Source organism: Mauremys mutica, chromosome 15 (assembly GCF_020497125.1).
Source record: "Mauremys mutica isolate MM-2020 ecotype Southern chromosome 15, ASM2049712v1, whole genome shotgun sequence".
Taxonomy (NCBI): Eukaryota; Metazoa; Chordata; order Testudines; family Geoemydidae; genus Mauremys; species Mauremys mutica.
The window spans coordinates 2,139,936-2,158,100 of NC_059086.1; the positions used below are offsets into that span (position 1 = coordinate 2,139,936).

An 18,165-nucleotide genomic window follows, 5' to 3' on the forward strand; every position below is an offset into this window, starting at 1 on the left:
GAGACATTAAGCAAGTGGGCACTGAATGGCAGCAGCAATCCAAAACTGTGTGTGGGAGTAAAGTGCTTTTTTAATGGTGCCTTATGGAGTCAGATGCTAAGACTCCAAAGCGAATCCTACGGAGGACAGAACGCCTACGCAAAAAGTAGGTCAGTGCAAAAAAAGCCACCAATTCAACCCACAAAAAGCCTTTCCCTCCGTGCTTATCGCAAAAGGCACGCTGCTCTTTTCTAAAGGGCAGTATGTGTTAAAGGCAAAGAGACACTGCTCCAATCAGAACAAATCCTCTTGGAAAACAAGTACGAAATATCCAGTTGGGTGGCTGAGGGCATTTCAAGGAAGGACAGATGGGAAATTCCAGACCCTTCACCAGCAGAAATGAGCTGGAAACATGCAGTGGCCCCGATTCTGATCTTGGCTATACCATTGTCGTGTACAACGAAGGGCAGAATTTGCCTCAGTGCGTTTTGAGTTTAAGCAGGGCCCCGTTGCGTGCCATCAGAGTTCTCCGGGGCAGGAACAACACGCAGTGAAATCAAGAGCTTGTCAGTACTTGAAATCCAACAGCAGAAGAGCTGTAAAACTTCACAGGAGACCCCCTCCTGTCAGCATAGGTAGTGTCTACACTGAGCATAGGTAATCCACCCCCCATCCGACACCCAGAGCAAAAAAGACAGCCAGGCCTGCATGAAACATGACCGCTGAAATAGTAGAGGCGTTTAAACGTACACTGCAATTCTAAATCACCATCTTCTCCAAGGGCTGTTAAAATGAGGGCTTATCTATCAGCGTTCAATAACCCCTGCACTTGCCCGTTAGATGGCACCCTTCAAAGCGCGGAGCCCAAAGCATTTCAGAAATATTAGCTAAGCGGCACAGAGTTACCAGTGAGGAGATAAACAGATAGCTTCGCTGTGCCAGAGGTCATGACAAGTCAGCCCGAGAATGCAGGAGTCCTGAGGCCCTGCCTTCTGTATCCCACTGCATGAAGTAAACACCACAACGGGAAGAGGGCGTGTGGGTGGGGGTTCTTTCCTCTGTATCCTGAAGCCAAATTGCAGGATATGGTGTCACATCAACTGGACAGGCTGTCTCTTAGCTGGGGCAGGGACCCGGGATTCCAGACTCCTGGGTGTTATTTTTGGTTCTGCCACTGGCTTGCTGTGATTTTGGGCCAGTCACTTACAACAGACTAATGCTCCCAGAAGGACTTGGAGATCCTTAAAGGATTTACGGAACTTTGGCTATTGTGTCAGCACAAGGTAAGTTGCTTTGATTTACTGAAGGGCACGACACACACATCTATCCTAGTGCGACAGCAAATACAAGATTACGGAAGCAAAAAGGTTATTGTTCAACATTTATTTCTTTTTTTTGTTCCCACCACAGGGTGAAGAAACCTGATAGTTACAAAGGTCCAAGTCACATTTCACGAGACAGATGGAAATAAGAAAACAAGTTTAAATATCATGCCCATTCTAAATACAAAGGAAAAAAAGAAATCAAATAATGAAAAATATAGTGTAGCGTGATCTTTTGCAGATATCTTTTTACAAACCGAAGACCAAAAGCTCCTTATGTTATGCCTAAATCTACTTAAGTTTTGTGTATAAAACCAGATATTTCAAAAATGTTTCCCCCTTGTTTTATATTTTTTTTGCAATTCTGAAAAAAAGTTTACAAAAACAAAACAAAAAAAATCCAAGTCTTGTAAATTTCTCAATTTGTTTTTTTGCTTGTACATTATGAACAAACTGATTCAACTCTCCTGATCGCTTATATCCTACTAAGATAGGTTATAACATCTCCCCGTGTCCTAGCCACTACAAACAGGAGTAGGAAAAAAACAAACAAACCTAGAGTCTACTCTAATACACTGTGTGAGCGGATATCGGCCGCCAATGAGTTAAGCCCGCTCGCCGCGGATACGACGTGCCAGCTGGATGTCTTTTGGCATGATGGTGACTCTTTTGGCGTGGATTGCACACAAGTTGGTGTCTTCAAAGAGACCCACGAGATAAGCCTCACTGGCTTCCTACCAAGAAAAAACCACAACAGAAGTAACAGCTCGATTTGTTTCGCAACAGTCTCTTTAGGAGGCATCAAAATGCTCCCATCGTACCGAGGGCCAGATTTTTCCTGCTGCTCCGTGCCGTTTATTTGGTTGTTTATTCTGATGTCTAAGGGGGGCTGAGTGCTCTTGAAAAACCGGCCCTACATGCTTAGCACCTACCCAGCTGCGTGTGCCTCAAGGGCTTCCCAAGTGTCAGTTGAACCCCATTTGGCAGGTGAGGAAACCAATTCAGAGCCCCCAAATTCACGCCCCACCCATCTACACTAGCGAGCAGCACAGTTTCAAACGTGGCAGCTCTTTCTAACGCTACGTGCGCAACACCCCCACGCCAGCGGCTTTGAGACGTGGATGCTTTCCCCTGCCACGAGTGAGTGGATTAGGAGCACAGTCATAATAAGCAGTTATATTTCCGCAGCACCTTTCGTCCCCAGGGAACTCTAAGCACTTTAGGGAGCACTTATTGACAGAGAAGCTGAGCACTGCAGCAGCCACTGATGTCAGTCTCTCTCCTCTGCCTGTACATACACACCACTGGGATGCAGTCGCCTCTCGGGGCGAAAGCAGTAATCTGTGGACATCAACGGGGAATTTAGATTCTACATTCTGAAGCCAGAGGCTCTGAGCAGCAGAGGTATGTTCTGCAGGTCACTCTCGAGATGAGCACATGCCTCCATCTTTAGTTTCTACAGATTTGATGACTGCAAAGCAGGTCGGGCTCACTCTTTGGAAGGTGCTTCCCAACTGTCTGGGGGCAAGTTAGACAGGTTTCATTCTGTCTGCCCAGCAGGGAAGAGAGACAAAGTGGCCTACCTGCAGGGCTCCGATGGCCGCACTCTGGAACCGCAGATCCGTCTTGAAGTCCTGAGCGATTTCACGGACCAGACGCTGGAACGGGAGTTTGCGAATCAGCAGCTCAGTGGATTTCTGGTACCTCCGGATCTCTCGAAGGGCCACAGTGCCAGGCCTGGAAGAGATTTCAAAGACATAACCTAAAGGGCTCAGAATTTAACCCCCATGCTCCCAGCCACACTCAGACATCAGAGTGCCAAGGACTGCAGACAGAACTCCCTTCTCCTCTGTAAGTGTCTCAGGTGTACCCAGGAGAGGTGGGGACACACACACACACGCACACACACGCTTGCCCTGCCACAGTCTCTGGGGACAAACAGGACTCCCTGGTTGTTAAGCTGGCCTATTTCACTGGTGTTAATTTCACAAACTTTCCTGTTAAAAAACAAAACGCAATATTTAAAGGGGATCAACAAAGTTGACAGCCCCTAATATTAGACCACAGGTACGTCTCAAGCTTTTTAAGAACTTTAGCAGCTCCTTCCAAACAAGGACTGGAACAATGATGAAATCTCAACCTTTGCGCAGGTGCCCTTTCAAACATGGGTTGCTGAGCTAGCTACAAGCACCTTTGTATGCATGTGTTTGTCCCTTCTGTTTTTAATAACCCAACCGAGAGCATAATATTTTATAAAACTATTCACTACAAATCATTATTATTTGTAATTACAGGAGCCACTCGGAACCCTGATCTCAGTCAAGGCCTCTTTGGGCTCAGCCCCATACGTACCCATCGTGAGAGACTGTCCCTGCTCTGAAGAGCTTACATGCTAAGCAGATGAGCCTAGCAAAGGATGGGGGGGAACCACGGCTCGGAGAAGGGAAGCAACTTCCCCAAGGTCACACCAGCAGGTCAGTGGCATAACTGGCAGAAAAAACTCCAGCTCAGGAGTCTGAATCCCTAACTACCAGCCCATGCTCGCTCCCCCATTGTACATAAGAATTAAGGCTATGATACATGTCACAATTTGTTTTTTTTCTTACAATGGCAAACTGCAGAACTCCCCTTTACATCTCCCACGCACACCAGAAGAGAAAGCGTGACTCCACGTACCTGTAACGATGAGGTTTCTTCACTCCCCCAGTGGAGGGCGCACTTTTCCTGGCTGCTTTGGTGGCCAGTTGCTTCCGGGGGGCTTTCCCACCAGTGGATTTACGAGCGGTCTGCTTGGTACGGGCCATTCTGGATGGTCTTTAGTGCGGAAGAAATCTGCTTTAAACAAAAAAAAAAAGGAGGGGAAGGGGAGAAAATCAGTTTAACCTTTTCAAGAACAGCTTGACCTGGGGTCTCGTCCCATCACTCCCTGTGTGACCTACAAGTCACTAAGCCAATGTGGTTCTCTACTGGTAAAATGGAGCTAGTCACACGGCGCTGTCTTCCCAGGGTGTTGGGAGGAGGAATATATTGATGACTGAGATGCTCAGATGCTATGGTAACCCTAGAGGTCGCCATATAAATGTTTAGGAACATTTCTGGCACTATATTGGGGGGGGGGGGGGGGAATAGTACCAGAAAAACCCTGAAAAGCTTTTGCTAATTCCACAACTGCTCACTCCGAATTACTTCGTTTATAACTAGAGTGTCACAGACAAACCTGTGTTTTGTTTCTGCTGTAATATAAAATGATCATTTCAGTCAGTAACCTGATTTGCCCAGCATGGAAGAGGAGGAGAAGTGTCTTCCCAGCTGTGGAAGAGGATGGGGTCTAATGGTTAGAACTAGGAGCCAGGACTCCTGGGTTCTATTCCCAGCATGGGAAGGCAGCAGGATCCAGTGATTACATTAGGAAGTGGGTCTGGGAGCCAGGACTGCTCCTGGGTTCTAGTCCCAGGTCTGGCAAAGGACTAGGGGCTAGTGGATTAAGGCGAGAGGGATTTACAGTCAGGATTCCTGGATTCTTTTCCTCTCCTCCCTCTGCAGTTGTCAGTTTTTGCACAGACCCACAGGTGACATTTCCCAACAGTAAGAAAAAGTCACTGATTTCCCCCCTGAGGTTCCCCGACAATCAGTGGCACCAGTTGCGGGGAGAAAGGAACCTGCTGCCCCGATCGCTCAGAAACAGGGCAGGGAGACATGTCGGGCTGGGGAAGTGAAGGCAGCAGAGGGAGCCAGCTGGGAATGGCCTGAGTGAGTCTGGAAAAGGGATCATTGTGGGGAGGAGAGCGTGGAGGGTCATCCTGGCTGGGAGCAACCATATAGTGTGGGGGAAAGGTTACAAAAAGCAAGGAGGGGCCATCAACCGTTCATGGAGCGGAGGCTGCTCTGGGACCGAAACGAGCGATATCCCTGCAAAGGAGAGATCTGGCATCAGAGCTGGCTCGGTGCCACGTGAGACCCTGCCAAGGTGCCAGTTCCACACCAGCACCATCACAATGGGCACCAGGCCAAAGCCACTACCATCATGGCAACCAGGCGCCATGGCGATGGCGGCAAGGACAATAGCAACCCCACACCAAATTGCACCATGGTGTCCCACCTCTGTGGCCAATCCGGCAGCCCCTATAGAGCCACCAGAGTCTGCTTTAAAGAGAACCCAGGAGTCCTGGCTCCCAGTCCCCACCCCAGTTTGCCCCCTTTATCCACATAAAGTTTTTTTTGTTTTTTTTTTTTAAAAAGACTACATCTTCCAGAAGCCTTTGCGCCAAGTCTGGGTTTGATTGGCTAACTAGAGTCAGGTGACCTTCCCCAGGCTAACTGGGGCATTCTCCCGATCGGCCAGGGTCGACAGCCAACAGGTATGTAACCTGACAAGAGAGGCGGTAGAGCCGCGAAGCCTCCTCGGTGATTGACGCGGCTCATGACCAATCGACCTCGGGGCTGCCTCAGGGGCTTCCAGCCAATCAGCGCGGCCACCATGCTCTCGCATCGCCCGACCAATGAGCTGCAGGATACAGACGGAAGGCGGGACTTACTTGGTGGAAGAGGCTCCTCAGACGATCTCGGTTTCTACTCACCCCCCCTTTTTTCGAACGAGGGGGGAGGGGGAAGCCCGGGTACGGGGGTGTCTCGCGCCTCCTTGTTACCTGTGTGTGTGGCTCGCGCTCCTCACTGCAGCGACCGTTGGAGCCGTTGGGAGTCCCGCGCCGGCGCTCGCGCTGCTCTCGCTCCCTTCCCGCCTTTCCCGCCAGCCCCAGCAGAAAATGGCGGGTTCCCCAGCTGGGCTATTTAACCATCATGCAATGGGGCAGAGGGGAGGGGAGGGGAGGTCAGCTGAGGTGAACCAGGCTGTGTGGGCGCCATCTTGTGAGCACCACCCAGGCTGGCCCTGTTCCCACCCCAGGCACAGGGCTGGCAATGACAAACCTTCCTTTAACCACAGACCCTATTGCATTTTATGCCCCTTGCATGAGTTACATTAAGACCTCCCTCGAGTCAGGCTAAACCCTTGGCATGTGTCGTGCCAACCTTGCCTATGTGTAACATGTAAAATCTCTGGCACAAAGTCACGCCAAGTGCCTCCCCCACGTGGGTCACACCAAACTGTGCCTACATGTAACACGCTAAAGCTCTGGAATGCATCATGCCAACCGTGCCTACATGTAACACAGTAAACCTCTGTTACAAGTCACGCCAAGCGCCCCCCCAGCATGCATCTTGCCTACATGTAACATGTGAAACCCCTGGCACATGTCACACCAAGTGCCTCCCCCATGTGTGTCATGCCAACCTTCCCTACATGTAACATGCCAACCCTTCCCCCCGCATATTCACACCAACCTTTCTAATATATAACATGTCAACGCCCTTGCAGAAGCTTTGGCAATGCCTTCCAGTGCACATATTATATCAAGCCCTTTGCACTAGCCATATGAACCTCCCCGTATAGGGTGACCATATGTCCCGATTTTATAGGGACAGTCCTGATTTTTGGATCTTTTTCTTATATAGGCTCCTATTACCCCCCACCCCTTGTCCCGATTTTTCACGTTTGCTGTCTGGTCACCCTATGTATGGCCCATGCCAAGTCATGCCAACTAGCCACGTATGTCACTATAAAACCCTCACACAAGTCACATCTACCCCCTGCATGAGCCATGACCAGTGAGGTTGACACCCATGTAACATCAATAGCCTATCACCAGTCACATCAAGTAGGGCTGGTGCAAATTTTACCGTTTTCCCCACATCAAGCCACTGTCAACGTTATGCCAGCCTTCCCTATCACAAGTCACGTCAACTGGTGCTGATGCCAAAATCACATCATCTGAGTACCTAGACAGCTAGGTGCATTAGAGAGGATAATTAACTAGTCACTGCTACCCTATTATCTCAGGTAAGAGACCTCCTGTATATGGTACCCTTGGACATGTTTTTAGACAGGACTTCACTTTTCCCATATGCTCGTCTCTCTCTCTTTGAGTTGATGGTTTCATTGACTGCTAGCTGGAGAAGTGTCCGCATTGTGACCGTCCCCTCACTGAGGCTCAGTAACAAGGGGCAAAGGGAGAATGGGCTGTGAAGACTGACTTCTCCTCTAACCCTTAGTACTTGTCACTCCAGGGCTGTGGTGAGGTTGTTCACCCTGCCACTGCCTGGGCTGTACTGGTTCTGGGGGATAAATGCAGCGCTTTAGGCTGCAAGGCTGTCAAGCTGGTACCATTCTCAAGCAATAAGTTAACTATCCAAAAAATACTGCATAGCTGAAGGTCCGTAAACTTTGACACCCAGAGGGACAATTTGTAAGACACACAAGAATTGACTTTGGGTCATGGGGAAATCTTCAGTCTTAAGGCCCAATCCTGCAGACATGTTTAACTTTGCTGCCCTGAGCAGTCCTCTCAACTTCAACTACTAGTTGCTTTAGTGAAGCATGTGCAAAAGGTGTTTCCAAGATGGGAGCCTTGGAAGTATGATCAGAGGAATGTAGGGTTGTAAGGGACCTCAAGAGGTCATATCTAGCCCACCCACCTGCACTGAAGTAGACTGAATTATACCTAGACCATCCCTGAGAGGGATTTGTCCAACCTGTTCTTAAAAACCCTCCAGTGATGGTGACTCCAGTGCCTAACTGTGCTTTGCGTTAGAAAGTTTGCCCTAGTATCCAATGTGACTTCCTTGCTACAAATTAAGCCAATTACTTCTTGTCCTGACCTCAGTGGTTATGAAGAGCAATGGATCACTTTCAAAAGATGTTCAACTGTAGATAGTGTGAAACATAAGTAAGCTCTTTGAGGTACAAATATCTCCTACTGTGTGAATGTGAAATGCCCAACGTAACGGGTCCCTGTTCTTGGGCAGCTCATCCAGCTGGGCCTCCATTTGCACTTGGATAACCCACAAAGCTCAGCCGACATGAGCAACAAAGCATGCGGCCTTCTTGTAATAATTTCTAAGAGATCATTCACCAGTACAAACTGAATTACAGCAGAGGACAGATGGGAGTGGTTGCATGATCCAGTTTTGCTCAAACTGGACTAAGGCCCACTGTTACTAGACAACTCAAAACTCACTCCGATACCTCCTTCTCCAAATATACAGGAGTCCTATGTGCAGGGTCCATCTCTCCCTGAGTGTTTCTACAGTAGCCCAGCACAGTTGGGCATCTGATGCTGCCTGGGCTCCCCAGGGCACTACCCCAATAGAAATAAAGCATGAATTCCTGAATTTGTCCTGCAAGGACATTCAGAAAACCACCACCAGGAAATCGCTAATTTATACTACTTGCATTTATCATTGTGGGCACCAGAGGGCACAGTTCTATGTCTCCACCCTCACCAGAGTTGCTAAAAAACTGTACTAACTGTATATTTAGACAAAGTACTAAATGTAGTTTAATCAATTTTTTATAAAATTGATTTTGTCCTTCCATATCATCCCCTCTGACTCTTGGAACACTACAAACACTACTGAAATTTGACCTCAGCTGCTCCTGGGAAGGTGGATATTACAGATGAGGAATGGGAGATAGAGGTGATGTCACAATGCAAGTCTGGCATAACTAGGACTAGAACCTCTGTTGTTTTAAGCCTGAACCACAAGACCACTGGTTTTCCTTTTAAGACCTCCTTTTAAAAAGGAGTGTTCTGATTGACAATAGATCTGAATTAGACCACCCCCAAGGTGTGGTATCTTAAACTATTTTCATATAGGAGACACTGGTGATGTGAGAGAACTTATTTACAACTAGCTCCACTCTACTGGAAATCTGGGGGCTCTGAGCTAATCCCTAAGCACTACAGAGAGGGTCATGGGTTCCTAGGCTCCACATTAAATCAGGTCAATTGTGGAAGAACAAAAACAGGCTTGTTGGATTAAAAGGTAAAATTATTACAAAAAAGCAGTGTTTGGAGAGGTAAGGAGAGGGCATCAAGTTGTCACAGCAATAGAAGGTCAGAGCTTTAAATAAGTCTCACCCTATGCACCAGAGACCTCTCACTGGCCTGGCCTCACCAGAGGATTTACTCCTTTACTGGTTACTTACAAGAGTTGTTTCCTAATAGGTACAAATTACAGGGGTAACTTGGGCCAAGCTGATTTAAAAGAACAATTAATGGAGGTTTATTTTAGCATTAATGAAAACGAGACTAAGAACATATTGGCATAGGGTAGGCATTGTGCACACTGCTCATGTACTTCAGTCCCCAGTTACAGCCCTCTCTGCTAGTACACCTCCCACTCTCCAGCCCAGCTCTGCCCCGCCCCACAATCTTAACTTGCAGCACCCTATGCTACCGGAGCCTGAAGCAGAGAGCGGAAAAAAGTCACAATACAGAATTGGCCTGCAAATGCCACCAGTTTTCCTTTGTTTCAAGGTTTGGGGGACTGTGGCTCAAAGCCATTGTAACAAGACCTTGGAGATGTGGTAGGAGGAGAATTTTGAGGTCACAAAAAGCAAGGTCCTGCCTGCTTTAGAAGTATCCACTGCTTAGCTGGGACATCTCAATATGAGCCCTGCTACTGAGGTTGCAAAGAAGTCTTGAAAGATGAAAGGCTGCATCAGGCTTGCTGGAGTGGAGTGTGTGGATGGAAGATGCTCAATAGGTTTGGATATAGGACCTGGAATGCTGCTTTCATGATATTCACAGTGCATTGAAGCATTAGACCACTCGCCACTTCTTTCGGAGTATTGGTATAGAAGAATTATACCCCATATTGCAAGGGAACAGAGATTCTGCTTTTGCTGTGTGTTTGGTCAGTTAGCAAGCACTAGAAAGAAGCCACTACACAACCAGTTTACGACTTTCATTATTTTATTTGACAGACACCTTTCTGAAGTGCAACAAAAGTTAATCATACAACAAAATTAAAAAAAAAAGTTTTGCAACACTAGGTGATTCTGGAAGGAGGAAGTGCATTATCACGATTGAGAAATATCAAGATTTAGAGGTTACATTTTGTGAGCAAACGCCACTGCCTAGCTGGGACATCTCAATGCAATTTGTCAGGACTGCATCAAGGTTCTGCAGAAGAGGGGAAAACTGTTTTGACAACAGTTTAAGAAAATGTTGGGATTTATAAAAATCCTGAGTTTTAAATTTAGACAGAATATTGCGTCATTTGTTAAAACATTTTATCTCATTTCCCGCCCAGTTCCCCCCATACCCGACAATGAGCTGTAATTCCTCTTCCCACACTGATGGGATTCCCAGATGGTGACCCTCCCTTACTTGACAGCCTTCATCCCAGCAACCCCAGACAAAGAGCTTGTTGGTGCAATATCAGCACTAAGACAGATTTCTCTGTGAGGTTGAACAGTGAAACTCACTCAATAATTACTCAAAGTTAGAGGCACCTTAAGGGCACAGTGATATAACAGGGCACGTTAGAGGGTCTGTTTCAACTCCAGACAGGCGTTGCGTACAGATATAAAGCATGTCAAAGCACAGAGCTGGATCCTCATCTGCCTTTGTTCAAACCGGAATCCTGCGCAAAAACTTCTGGGAACGGCCACGCGTCAGGGGACATTTCGGCAACTCCCGTCATCAAGCGCTTGGCCAAGCTGAACGAAGCAAATGCTCATCAAGCTAGAGGAAGAGAAGGAACGTATATAGTTAAACTAGAATTTTAAAAATAAAACTGGACTAAGCGCAAAGAAGGGCTACTAGGATGATCAGGAGTTGGAGAGCCCATCCTAGGACAGGAGATGGAAAGAGCTTGGCTTGTTTAGCCTAGCCAAGTGAAGGCTGAGAGGGGAAAAATCTGATTGCTCTCTCTAAATAGGTCAGGATGTGGTGGGGAAAAAACACCAGAAGAGCTACTGAAGCTCAAGGACATTATTGGCGCAAGAACAAACGGTTACAAATTGATTGTGAATACATTTAGGCTGGAAATGAGAAGGTTCCTAACCATCAGCGGCGCGAGGGTCTGGAACAGCCTCCCAAACTGAGCAGTAAGCGCGAGTTAGTTTGAAGATGGAGACACTTAAATTTAGGTACAGAATTCTATGCTGGAGCCGTCTGTGACAGCAGTGGACTGAAGGCTCAGAAAGGTCCTTTCCAGTCTGATGTACCTGAAGCAGCAGCTACTGCTCTTAACCCTGCATGCTGCAATACAGCGTGAGTGTAACGGTGCCCTCTAGTGTTTGAATAAAAGCACTCTAGACGAACCCAGCATAACACAATGGCCCACACAGAGGACAAGAGACCTCCTAGAACTAATTAAGGAACAGTCCTCAAGTACAAGTGTGGGCGTAGGGGTGCATTTTGGGATCCAGCAGACCAGGATGCTAGCCTTGGTTCCGGATTTACCAAGCAGGCAAGTCTGCTTTCAGCACCACCTGAACTCACTGCACCTCAGCCCACCAGAACCATGCTCCTTTTCTGACCCCTTTTGCCAAGTTAATTCCATGAGGAGTCTGACTCTTTTTGCCTCCCATGAATGCTCTGCCCTGCTGGTGGTAGCCAGCATAACCAGAGTGGCTGCGAGCTTTAGATTTGCAGCATTACAGCATTTTAACATGGAGCCTTCCCTAGTGTTTCCTTGTCTATGTATATAGGCTGGAATGCAACCACTTCTGGGGTGAAGCACAACAGCTGCTCCAGCACTCAGCGTACTGCGGTTGGGGGGGGGGGGGAAGATGAAGTTCTGACCAACCATAACATGGCAAGTCCTTGCTCTTTCGGGTGCCCCACCATATTTATAATACCCATCCCAAGGGGGATAGGACCTGGGTTAAAGGTCTCCTTCTAGAAAGCCACATGCAGCAAGGCTCTGTTTATCCAAGGAGGAAGGGCTGAGCCAGCGCTACTGGGATAGCCAGACCCACCACCTTACCTGTGCTATGTACGGAGCCGCCGATGCATTCTGCTGTTCCTATCCCAAAGCCAACGCCTCTTTAATGGCTGCCACAATCTTGGAAAGCTTGGTGCCATTATCCACAAATCCATCCCCGTTCTGTCAGAGAGCAGCCAGTTAGCAAGGGGGCGGCTGAACCCACTCTACCCCCCTCCCGGCATGCCCCATAAGGCTAAAAGAAGTCAGAGCATGAGAAGGCTGTTTGCCAGAAGCTGGGGATGGGTGACAGGATGGATCACTTGGTGATTCCCTGTTCTGTTCATTCCCTCTGGGGCACCTGGCATTGGCCACTGTCGGCAGACAGGATACTGGGCTAGATGGATCTTTGGTCTGACCCAGTCTGGCCGTTATGTTTTAAGGCTTCAATTCTCCAGGTTGACACAGCCACTGATGGTGTCCAGAGTTATGCCCCCGGAGAGTTCCACTATTTAAGAGCATTCCTCGCAAGACACCTTCTACTTAGGCACTCATATCACTGCCAAGAAGCTGTGACAGGACAGCAGTGCCAGGACCGGAGGGACAATGCAGCGTTTGAAAGGCAGCCTTGGAAAAACCTCACGGCTCCTCCTTGGCTACAGCAGCAAGCACAGAAAGCTTGTTTCTGCTGCTGGACCTTCCTGGCTCACAAAGATCTCAGACAAAATATTAGCTTAAAAAAAAAAAAAAAAAAAAGAGTGGGTGAAGCTTACAGCCCCTTCCCCCGCCAAGAAATATGGGCAAACACGACCCCTTCTAGAAGGTGCCACATACAGGACAGTCCAAGTTCATCAGGCTCCTGCAGCATCCTTAAGGACACAGCATTCAACAGTTCTGCCACCTCAAAGAGACACTTGACAGTGGAAGTACTTTTAATGTAGGACTGGCAGCTCTAATCTCCCCATCCCCCAGGGCCTGCAGCACCAGCAGCTGCAAGAGCCAACAGCTATTTTAGCATCAATGAAGTTTTCCAAGGAGCTGTATTTTCCCTCCTGTGAAGGCTGGCAACAGTGGCTGCTAATAAGCCATTTCAGTTTGCCACCCTGGAGATAAAGGACGCAGGTTTCATCCATCACTGAAATGCAGCTATCTTTGAGGTGGAAAGTGGCAGCTGTTGGAGGGGAAGGACAGGGAAGGAGAGAGAATAAAACCACAGCCTGTATCCTACTGCAACTGCAGAGGAAGTTTAGGGAGTTAAGATAAGTTGAACAGGGCATCGGGTTAACACTTGCATGCCCAGTGAGTGGGCTAGTAGGAGTCCGTGGCCGATATGTGTTTTAGGTTTCATTTCCAGCAGCGCTGAAGGAAGAGTACCAACCCCCTGACCCACAGTGACTGCTCCTTAGAAGCCCACACCAAACTGATCCCCGTTCAGCATGCACATTCTAAGGGGATCATTGTACAGGCTGGTACAGGACTACTGCTCCAGCTTCGATACCGGCCTCTGACTACAGATGTCAGAGCCCAGACAAGGCTCCCAGCCTTGTACTCACAACTCATCTCTATGAAGTCTTCGTGTCTCATGTACATCACCCGCCTTGGTGACAATCAGCTGAGCAGTTCGGTTAGGAACTAGATGAGAGGGGAGGAAGAGACCACTCACCATTTTTGAATGCACCAGTTTGCCTGCGATTGTCACTTCAAACCATCCTGTGACCTGAGGGGTCCCTTTGCCACTCTAAGCAGAGAAGAGGAGTCAGTCACCTTGAGAATGACGAGCCCCAAGGGGGTCAGGGTTATTTTAAGCAGCAAGCTCTCCCCTTCATGTTAGTTCCTAGTTAGACCAACAGGAGTGCTCCCTACAGGCCTCACCAGAGAGGAGAATACATCTGCAAACAGATGTTTTGAACTTGATGCAGAAATGATAGGGTGGGATTCTCTGGCCTGGGGTCATACAGGAGGTCAGACTAGATGATCATAATGGTCCCTTCTCTGGCCTTGGAATCTATTAAGTTAATTTGTATTCTAGAAGCCAGGATCCAATTGTGCCAGGTGCTGTACAGGCATATCAAAGAATCCCTATCCCAAACCATTTATAATCTAGAAGAAGAGTATCTATAGATTGAGGCGCATAAGGAAATCAGGACACAATACTAGATTGTCCAAACATCTTCAGTTCTGCAAGGACTTTCTCCTTCCACCTTAATGCCACGCTCCATGCTTCCTTGATCAAGGCTTCCCTTACTCCTACCACACGGTGCATGCTTTGTAAGCCAACCAGCAGCAGCCCAGGGTCAGGTCAAAGCTTTCCCCATGGTTATGTTTGTGCCCGTTTGCACATCTGAGAGGTTAAACAGCTTCCCCTGAAGCATGTGGCCCTTGCCACTTTCAGAGACAAGATACTATACTAGATGAACCATGGATCGGACAACTATGTTCCAGATTCATGCTGGACATGACGTGCTTTTAGTCCGACAGTTCTCAGTCAGGTCTCACCAGATGAGGAGGGACTTCTTTAGAGCCTCCTGCATCGCACAGTCCCACTGAAGGCAACAGGAGTTTTGACAGTACAGAACCGGAGCTTTAGAGGACATGGCTATTCCTTGGCCGTGCATATTCACTGATTGGGAGTCAGACAGACACAAAAGCTAAGTGCCCTGGACAGTCCCAGGATACTCACGATCTCCAGCTTGCCTGGGAACTGTTTTTGAAGTTCCTTCTTGAGCTGTTGATACTAGAAAGGAGAGAGAGGAAAGGCAGAACCCAGAGTTAATGCCTGATAGGACTCGCCCCAGCTGAATCTTGGCTCTGCTGTTACTTCACACACCTAAAACAGCTGGCAACAGTGCCAGCTAGTGAGCCAAGCCCCACATGGCCTGCTGTGGGTACAGGAGCCCTTTCTAGCCCAACTGCCTGCTTCCCTTCACATCAGTTTTCTCACCAGTGCAACTCCATTTATACCTCCTCATGCACAGGTTCAGACAGCCCAGGCAGCTGATTGGGGACCGGAGGGGGAGGAAAAGCTCGCTGGGACAAAAGGGTTGGGGATGCTTCAGGAGCAGATCCAATGAAGTGCTACAGCCCAACTTTCTCTGGAGGAGAACTTCCTCTCTTTGCACAAGGCCAGTGACTGGGACCAAGTGCTGGGAACAGGAATGGGGTCCTGGAGCACATCAGTCCAGTTCACCCACCACCGCCACAGTTATAACTGGAACTGAACCGAGGAATCTGGACGCTTACCTTGGGACCGTAGCCTCAGGCCCCGCTGCAGGGAGACAAAGAAGAGTTATTTCAGCAGATAGACACTAACCAAAGAGGGGACAAAGGCTGAAATTCAAACAGGAGCTGAGCTTCCTTGAAAATCCCACCTGGTCTCCCGCTATTTGAGGAGAAGGGGAACTACATTAGGCTGCAAAATACCATCACCACCTAGCTCTTCTATAGTGCTTTCCATCAGCCAATCTCAAAGTGCCTTGCAAAGGAGCAGCATGTAGCTCCATTTTACGGAAGGGAAAGGAACTTGTCCAAGGTCACCCAAGCAAGTTAGTGGCAGAGCTGGGAATCCCAAAACCTTGTCCAGTGCTCTGCCACAAGGCCATGCTGCCTCCAGAAGCAGTGGCCTGTTGTCTTCTCTGTGGGACAAGACACTAGATGGCAACATGACCCCCTTTTTGAGGGCATCTCACTGGGTATTGAGTATCAATGTTGGTCCACAGAAAATGATAAAGTTACAAATCCCTGGAAGGGTAAAACCCCACTAAAGATACTGATTGTTGCTAGTTGTTTTCATTAGAAACTTAAGACTGAAGTTGAGCCTTCTTGCCATGTGGTTACTTTCATTGCATTTAGATCATGTCAAGAAACAGTCAACTGCTGACTTTATCCGCCCACGCTAATGGCTATTATTTGGAATAGGGCGCGTATGAACTTTGCACTCGCACCTGCTGGTGCTGGGACAAACTGGCCCCATAATCACCCTCTATCAGAGATGCAAGAGAGCGACTGGCTGCTGAGAAAGAGACGTCATACCAACCCTTCCTGTGTCTATTTTAGATGCACAGGCAGCAGAGGAGAGCGCTTCCAGAAGTTATTCGAGTAGGCATGGGAATGTAGGAGGAACAGAAACCTCTTAGAAGATACTGTTACAGAGTTGGCTAAACCCTAGAGTCACAGCAACTAACTGTGCAGGATAAAACCATTTTATTGGCAAGGAGGTAGGATTTCCACCCCTTTTTTCCCCCCCTAAGCTCCACCCCAGCTTCAGCAATCACTTCTCACTGCTGCCCCGTGGACATGGAATAACTCCTCCACTCCCACAGCACGCAAGACTTGGTATCGCTCTGGAGATTTCATTACACCGAGATAACCAGAGGATACACAGCTACCACGACTACGCACGTTCTGGAAGACAGGTGAAGCAGCAAGAGGGGAGTTAGAAAGTTTAAGTCTATGGAACAAAAAGTGAGGCAGTTCAGGTCCGAGTAGAAGGAGGTGATGGGGAGCCGGGCCTCGGGAGGCCGGACCTATAGGTGCATGGAGGGCTGTGGGTCGTGCTTGACAGGCATGAGAGTTGTGTATATGGGAGGCCATGGGCTACTCTAGCAGGAGGGGGGGCCGCTGATCAGCGCAGAGGCAGCCTGGCAGAGGATTCGCTTAGCAAAGGCTGCAGCAGGTCAGGATTAAGGTGTCTTGCACTAAGCAAGAGAAATGCCGGTCTATTTCGGGGTGGCAATACCTAGCTCAAGCTCTGGCTGACTGAACGTGGGCAGAGGTGGCGTGTTAGCTGCCACTTTGCAGCAGAAGTACCAAATATAAACGAGGACTCACCTGACTGCCCAGAGGTGGCATTAGGCCACCTACCATTCAGCCAGCACGTGCTAGGCTGTAAGCAGCTTCATTCACCCTGTGGGATAGAAGTGGCTTAATCCCCTACAACACCCGTGCAGGTTTATTTTAAAGAACTCTCAATTTAAGCCCCAAACAGCCAAGGTATCGGCCCAGTTACCCTCCAACCCAGTCACCTGTTCTCAAGGGGGAGTGAAACCGGCATCCAGCCAGACCATTCCTGAGAGGGCAGCACAGCGTCATTCCCCCCAGTTTGTCCTGTGGCCTTCTGGCCAGCAACTCCAAGGATTTACCCGCAGGCCCGGAAATCAACGGAGAACCTCCCACTGACTTCAGGGGGCTTTGGGTCAGGACCACTAAGGAACTGGGGCAAGGGATATAAGCGTTATCCAGTCCCGCTGCTTTTAATGGATACTTTGCTGGATCAGAACGTTCCCCGCCCCAGCCTGTGGCACATCCTCTAAAATACCCCGCCCCAGGTCAACGCAGGGCTGGCGGCTTGTGTGCATCTGTCACTGCAGGCAAGAACTGGCCCAGCTCTCGGCTCCGTTAGAAAGTCACGGTGGGGGAGGTAATACATGTTACAGGACCAACTTCTGCTGGCAAGAGAGACGAGCCTTCAGAGAAGGCAACCGGCCAAGTCAGCGTAACGGCGGCCTAGGGGGACCAGACAGCAAGTGTGAAAAACCGGGACCGGGGGTGGGGTAATAGGAGCCTATATAAGAAACAGACCCAAAAATCAGGACATCAGGTCACCCTACAGCAGCCAAACATTTTAAGCCATTTCCATCCAAACGTCCCCCAGGGCCGCATCATTTGTCCTGCCTCGATTTTTGTCTGGGCGAGGCCACTCTTATAATCTGAGCCTTGCCTCCCCCACCCCCCCGCTTTAAGGCGTCTAACACCAGCAAGAGAGCGGATTCCTGCCAGCAAGAGAACAAAGCGGGGGGGGGGGCGGTCACTCTCTCCTCCTGGCCTGGTAAGCGGCCCTAGCACGCTGGAGCCGCTGTATGGATGGACGAGCGGCAAGACACGCGTGTTTCCTTGCTCTCCCAAGGGGCTGACGGGCCAGAACCGGCCCGCTCCCACGGCGCCAGGGCCACGCATGCAACCCCGCCGCCAGCTACTCCCCACCCCGGCTTACCAATAAACCACCTGGACTTGGACAGCCATGGCAGCGGCTTCCGCAGGAGCCCGGGACAGCAGCCACTGCGCAGGGGGGCTAGCCTGGAACGTTGAAACCTCG

The 18,165-nt window shown here is 49.1% G+C and overlaps 1 protein-coding gene and 1 long non-coding RNA gene across 7 annotated transcripts; both read right to left on the reverse strand.

Annotated features, from left to right (window-relative positions):
- Nucleotides 1–1,347: 1,347 nt before the first annotated feature.
- Nucleotides 1,348–6,080, reverse strand: LOC123350657 (histone H3.3A). Of its 5 annotated transcripts, XM_044989317.1 has the most exons (5): nt 5,948–6,060; nt 5,669–5,805; nt 3,978–4,133; nt 2,885–3,038; nt 1,348–2,035 (listed from the first exon to the last, which is right to left on the reverse strand). In XM_044989317.1, the coding sequence occupies exons 3-5, from the start codon at nt 4,103–4,105 to the stop codon at nt 1,907–1,909; spliced, it is 411 nt and encodes a 136-aa protein (XP_044845252.1). In that variant the 5' UTR covers nt 4,106–4,133; nt 5,669–5,805; nt 5,948–6,060; the 3' UTR covers nt 1,348–1,906. The 5 variants fall into 5 exon arrangements, with proteins under 5 accessions (XP_044845252.1, XP_044845250.1, XP_044845251.1 ...); XM_044989315.1 differs by lacking the exon at nt 5,669–5,805 and having other exon boundaries at nt 5,948–6,080; XM_044989316.1 differs by lacking the exon at nt 5,669–5,805 and having other exon boundaries at nt 3,978–4,136; nt 5,948–6,078.
- A 4,016-nt stretch (nt 6,081–10,096) lies between these two features.
- LOC123350607 lies at nt 10,097–18,165 on the reverse strand. 2 transcript variants are annotated; one of them, XR_006573776.1, is made up of 6 exons: nt 18,064–18,165; nt 15,315–15,339; nt 14,755–14,808; nt 13,738–13,812; nt 12,138–12,257; nt 10,097–10,888 (listed from the first exon to the last, which is right to left on the reverse strand). It is a non-coding gene; the product is annotated as an uncharacterized LOC123350607 (long non-coding RNA). The 2 variants fall into 2 exon arrangements; XR_006573777.1 differs by lacking the exon at nt 18,064–18,165 and adding an exon at nt 16,902–16,923.

Excerpts from the sequence above, each read along its gene's own strand:
- LOC123350657 (XM_044989315.1), bottom strand. The coding sequence starts at position 4,105 with ATGGCCCGTACCAAGCAGACCGCTCGTAAATCCACTGGTGGGAAAGCC. Across the intron at positions 3,039-3,977 it reads AAGAAACCTCATCGTTACAG|GCCTGGCACTGTGGCCCTTC; the intron begins GTACGTGGAGTC and ends AATCTCTTCCAG. Across the intron at positions 2,036-2,884 it reads CGGCCATCGGAGCCCTGCAG|GAAGCCAGTGAGGCTTATCT; the intron begins GTAGGCCACTTT and ends TTTTCTTGGTAG.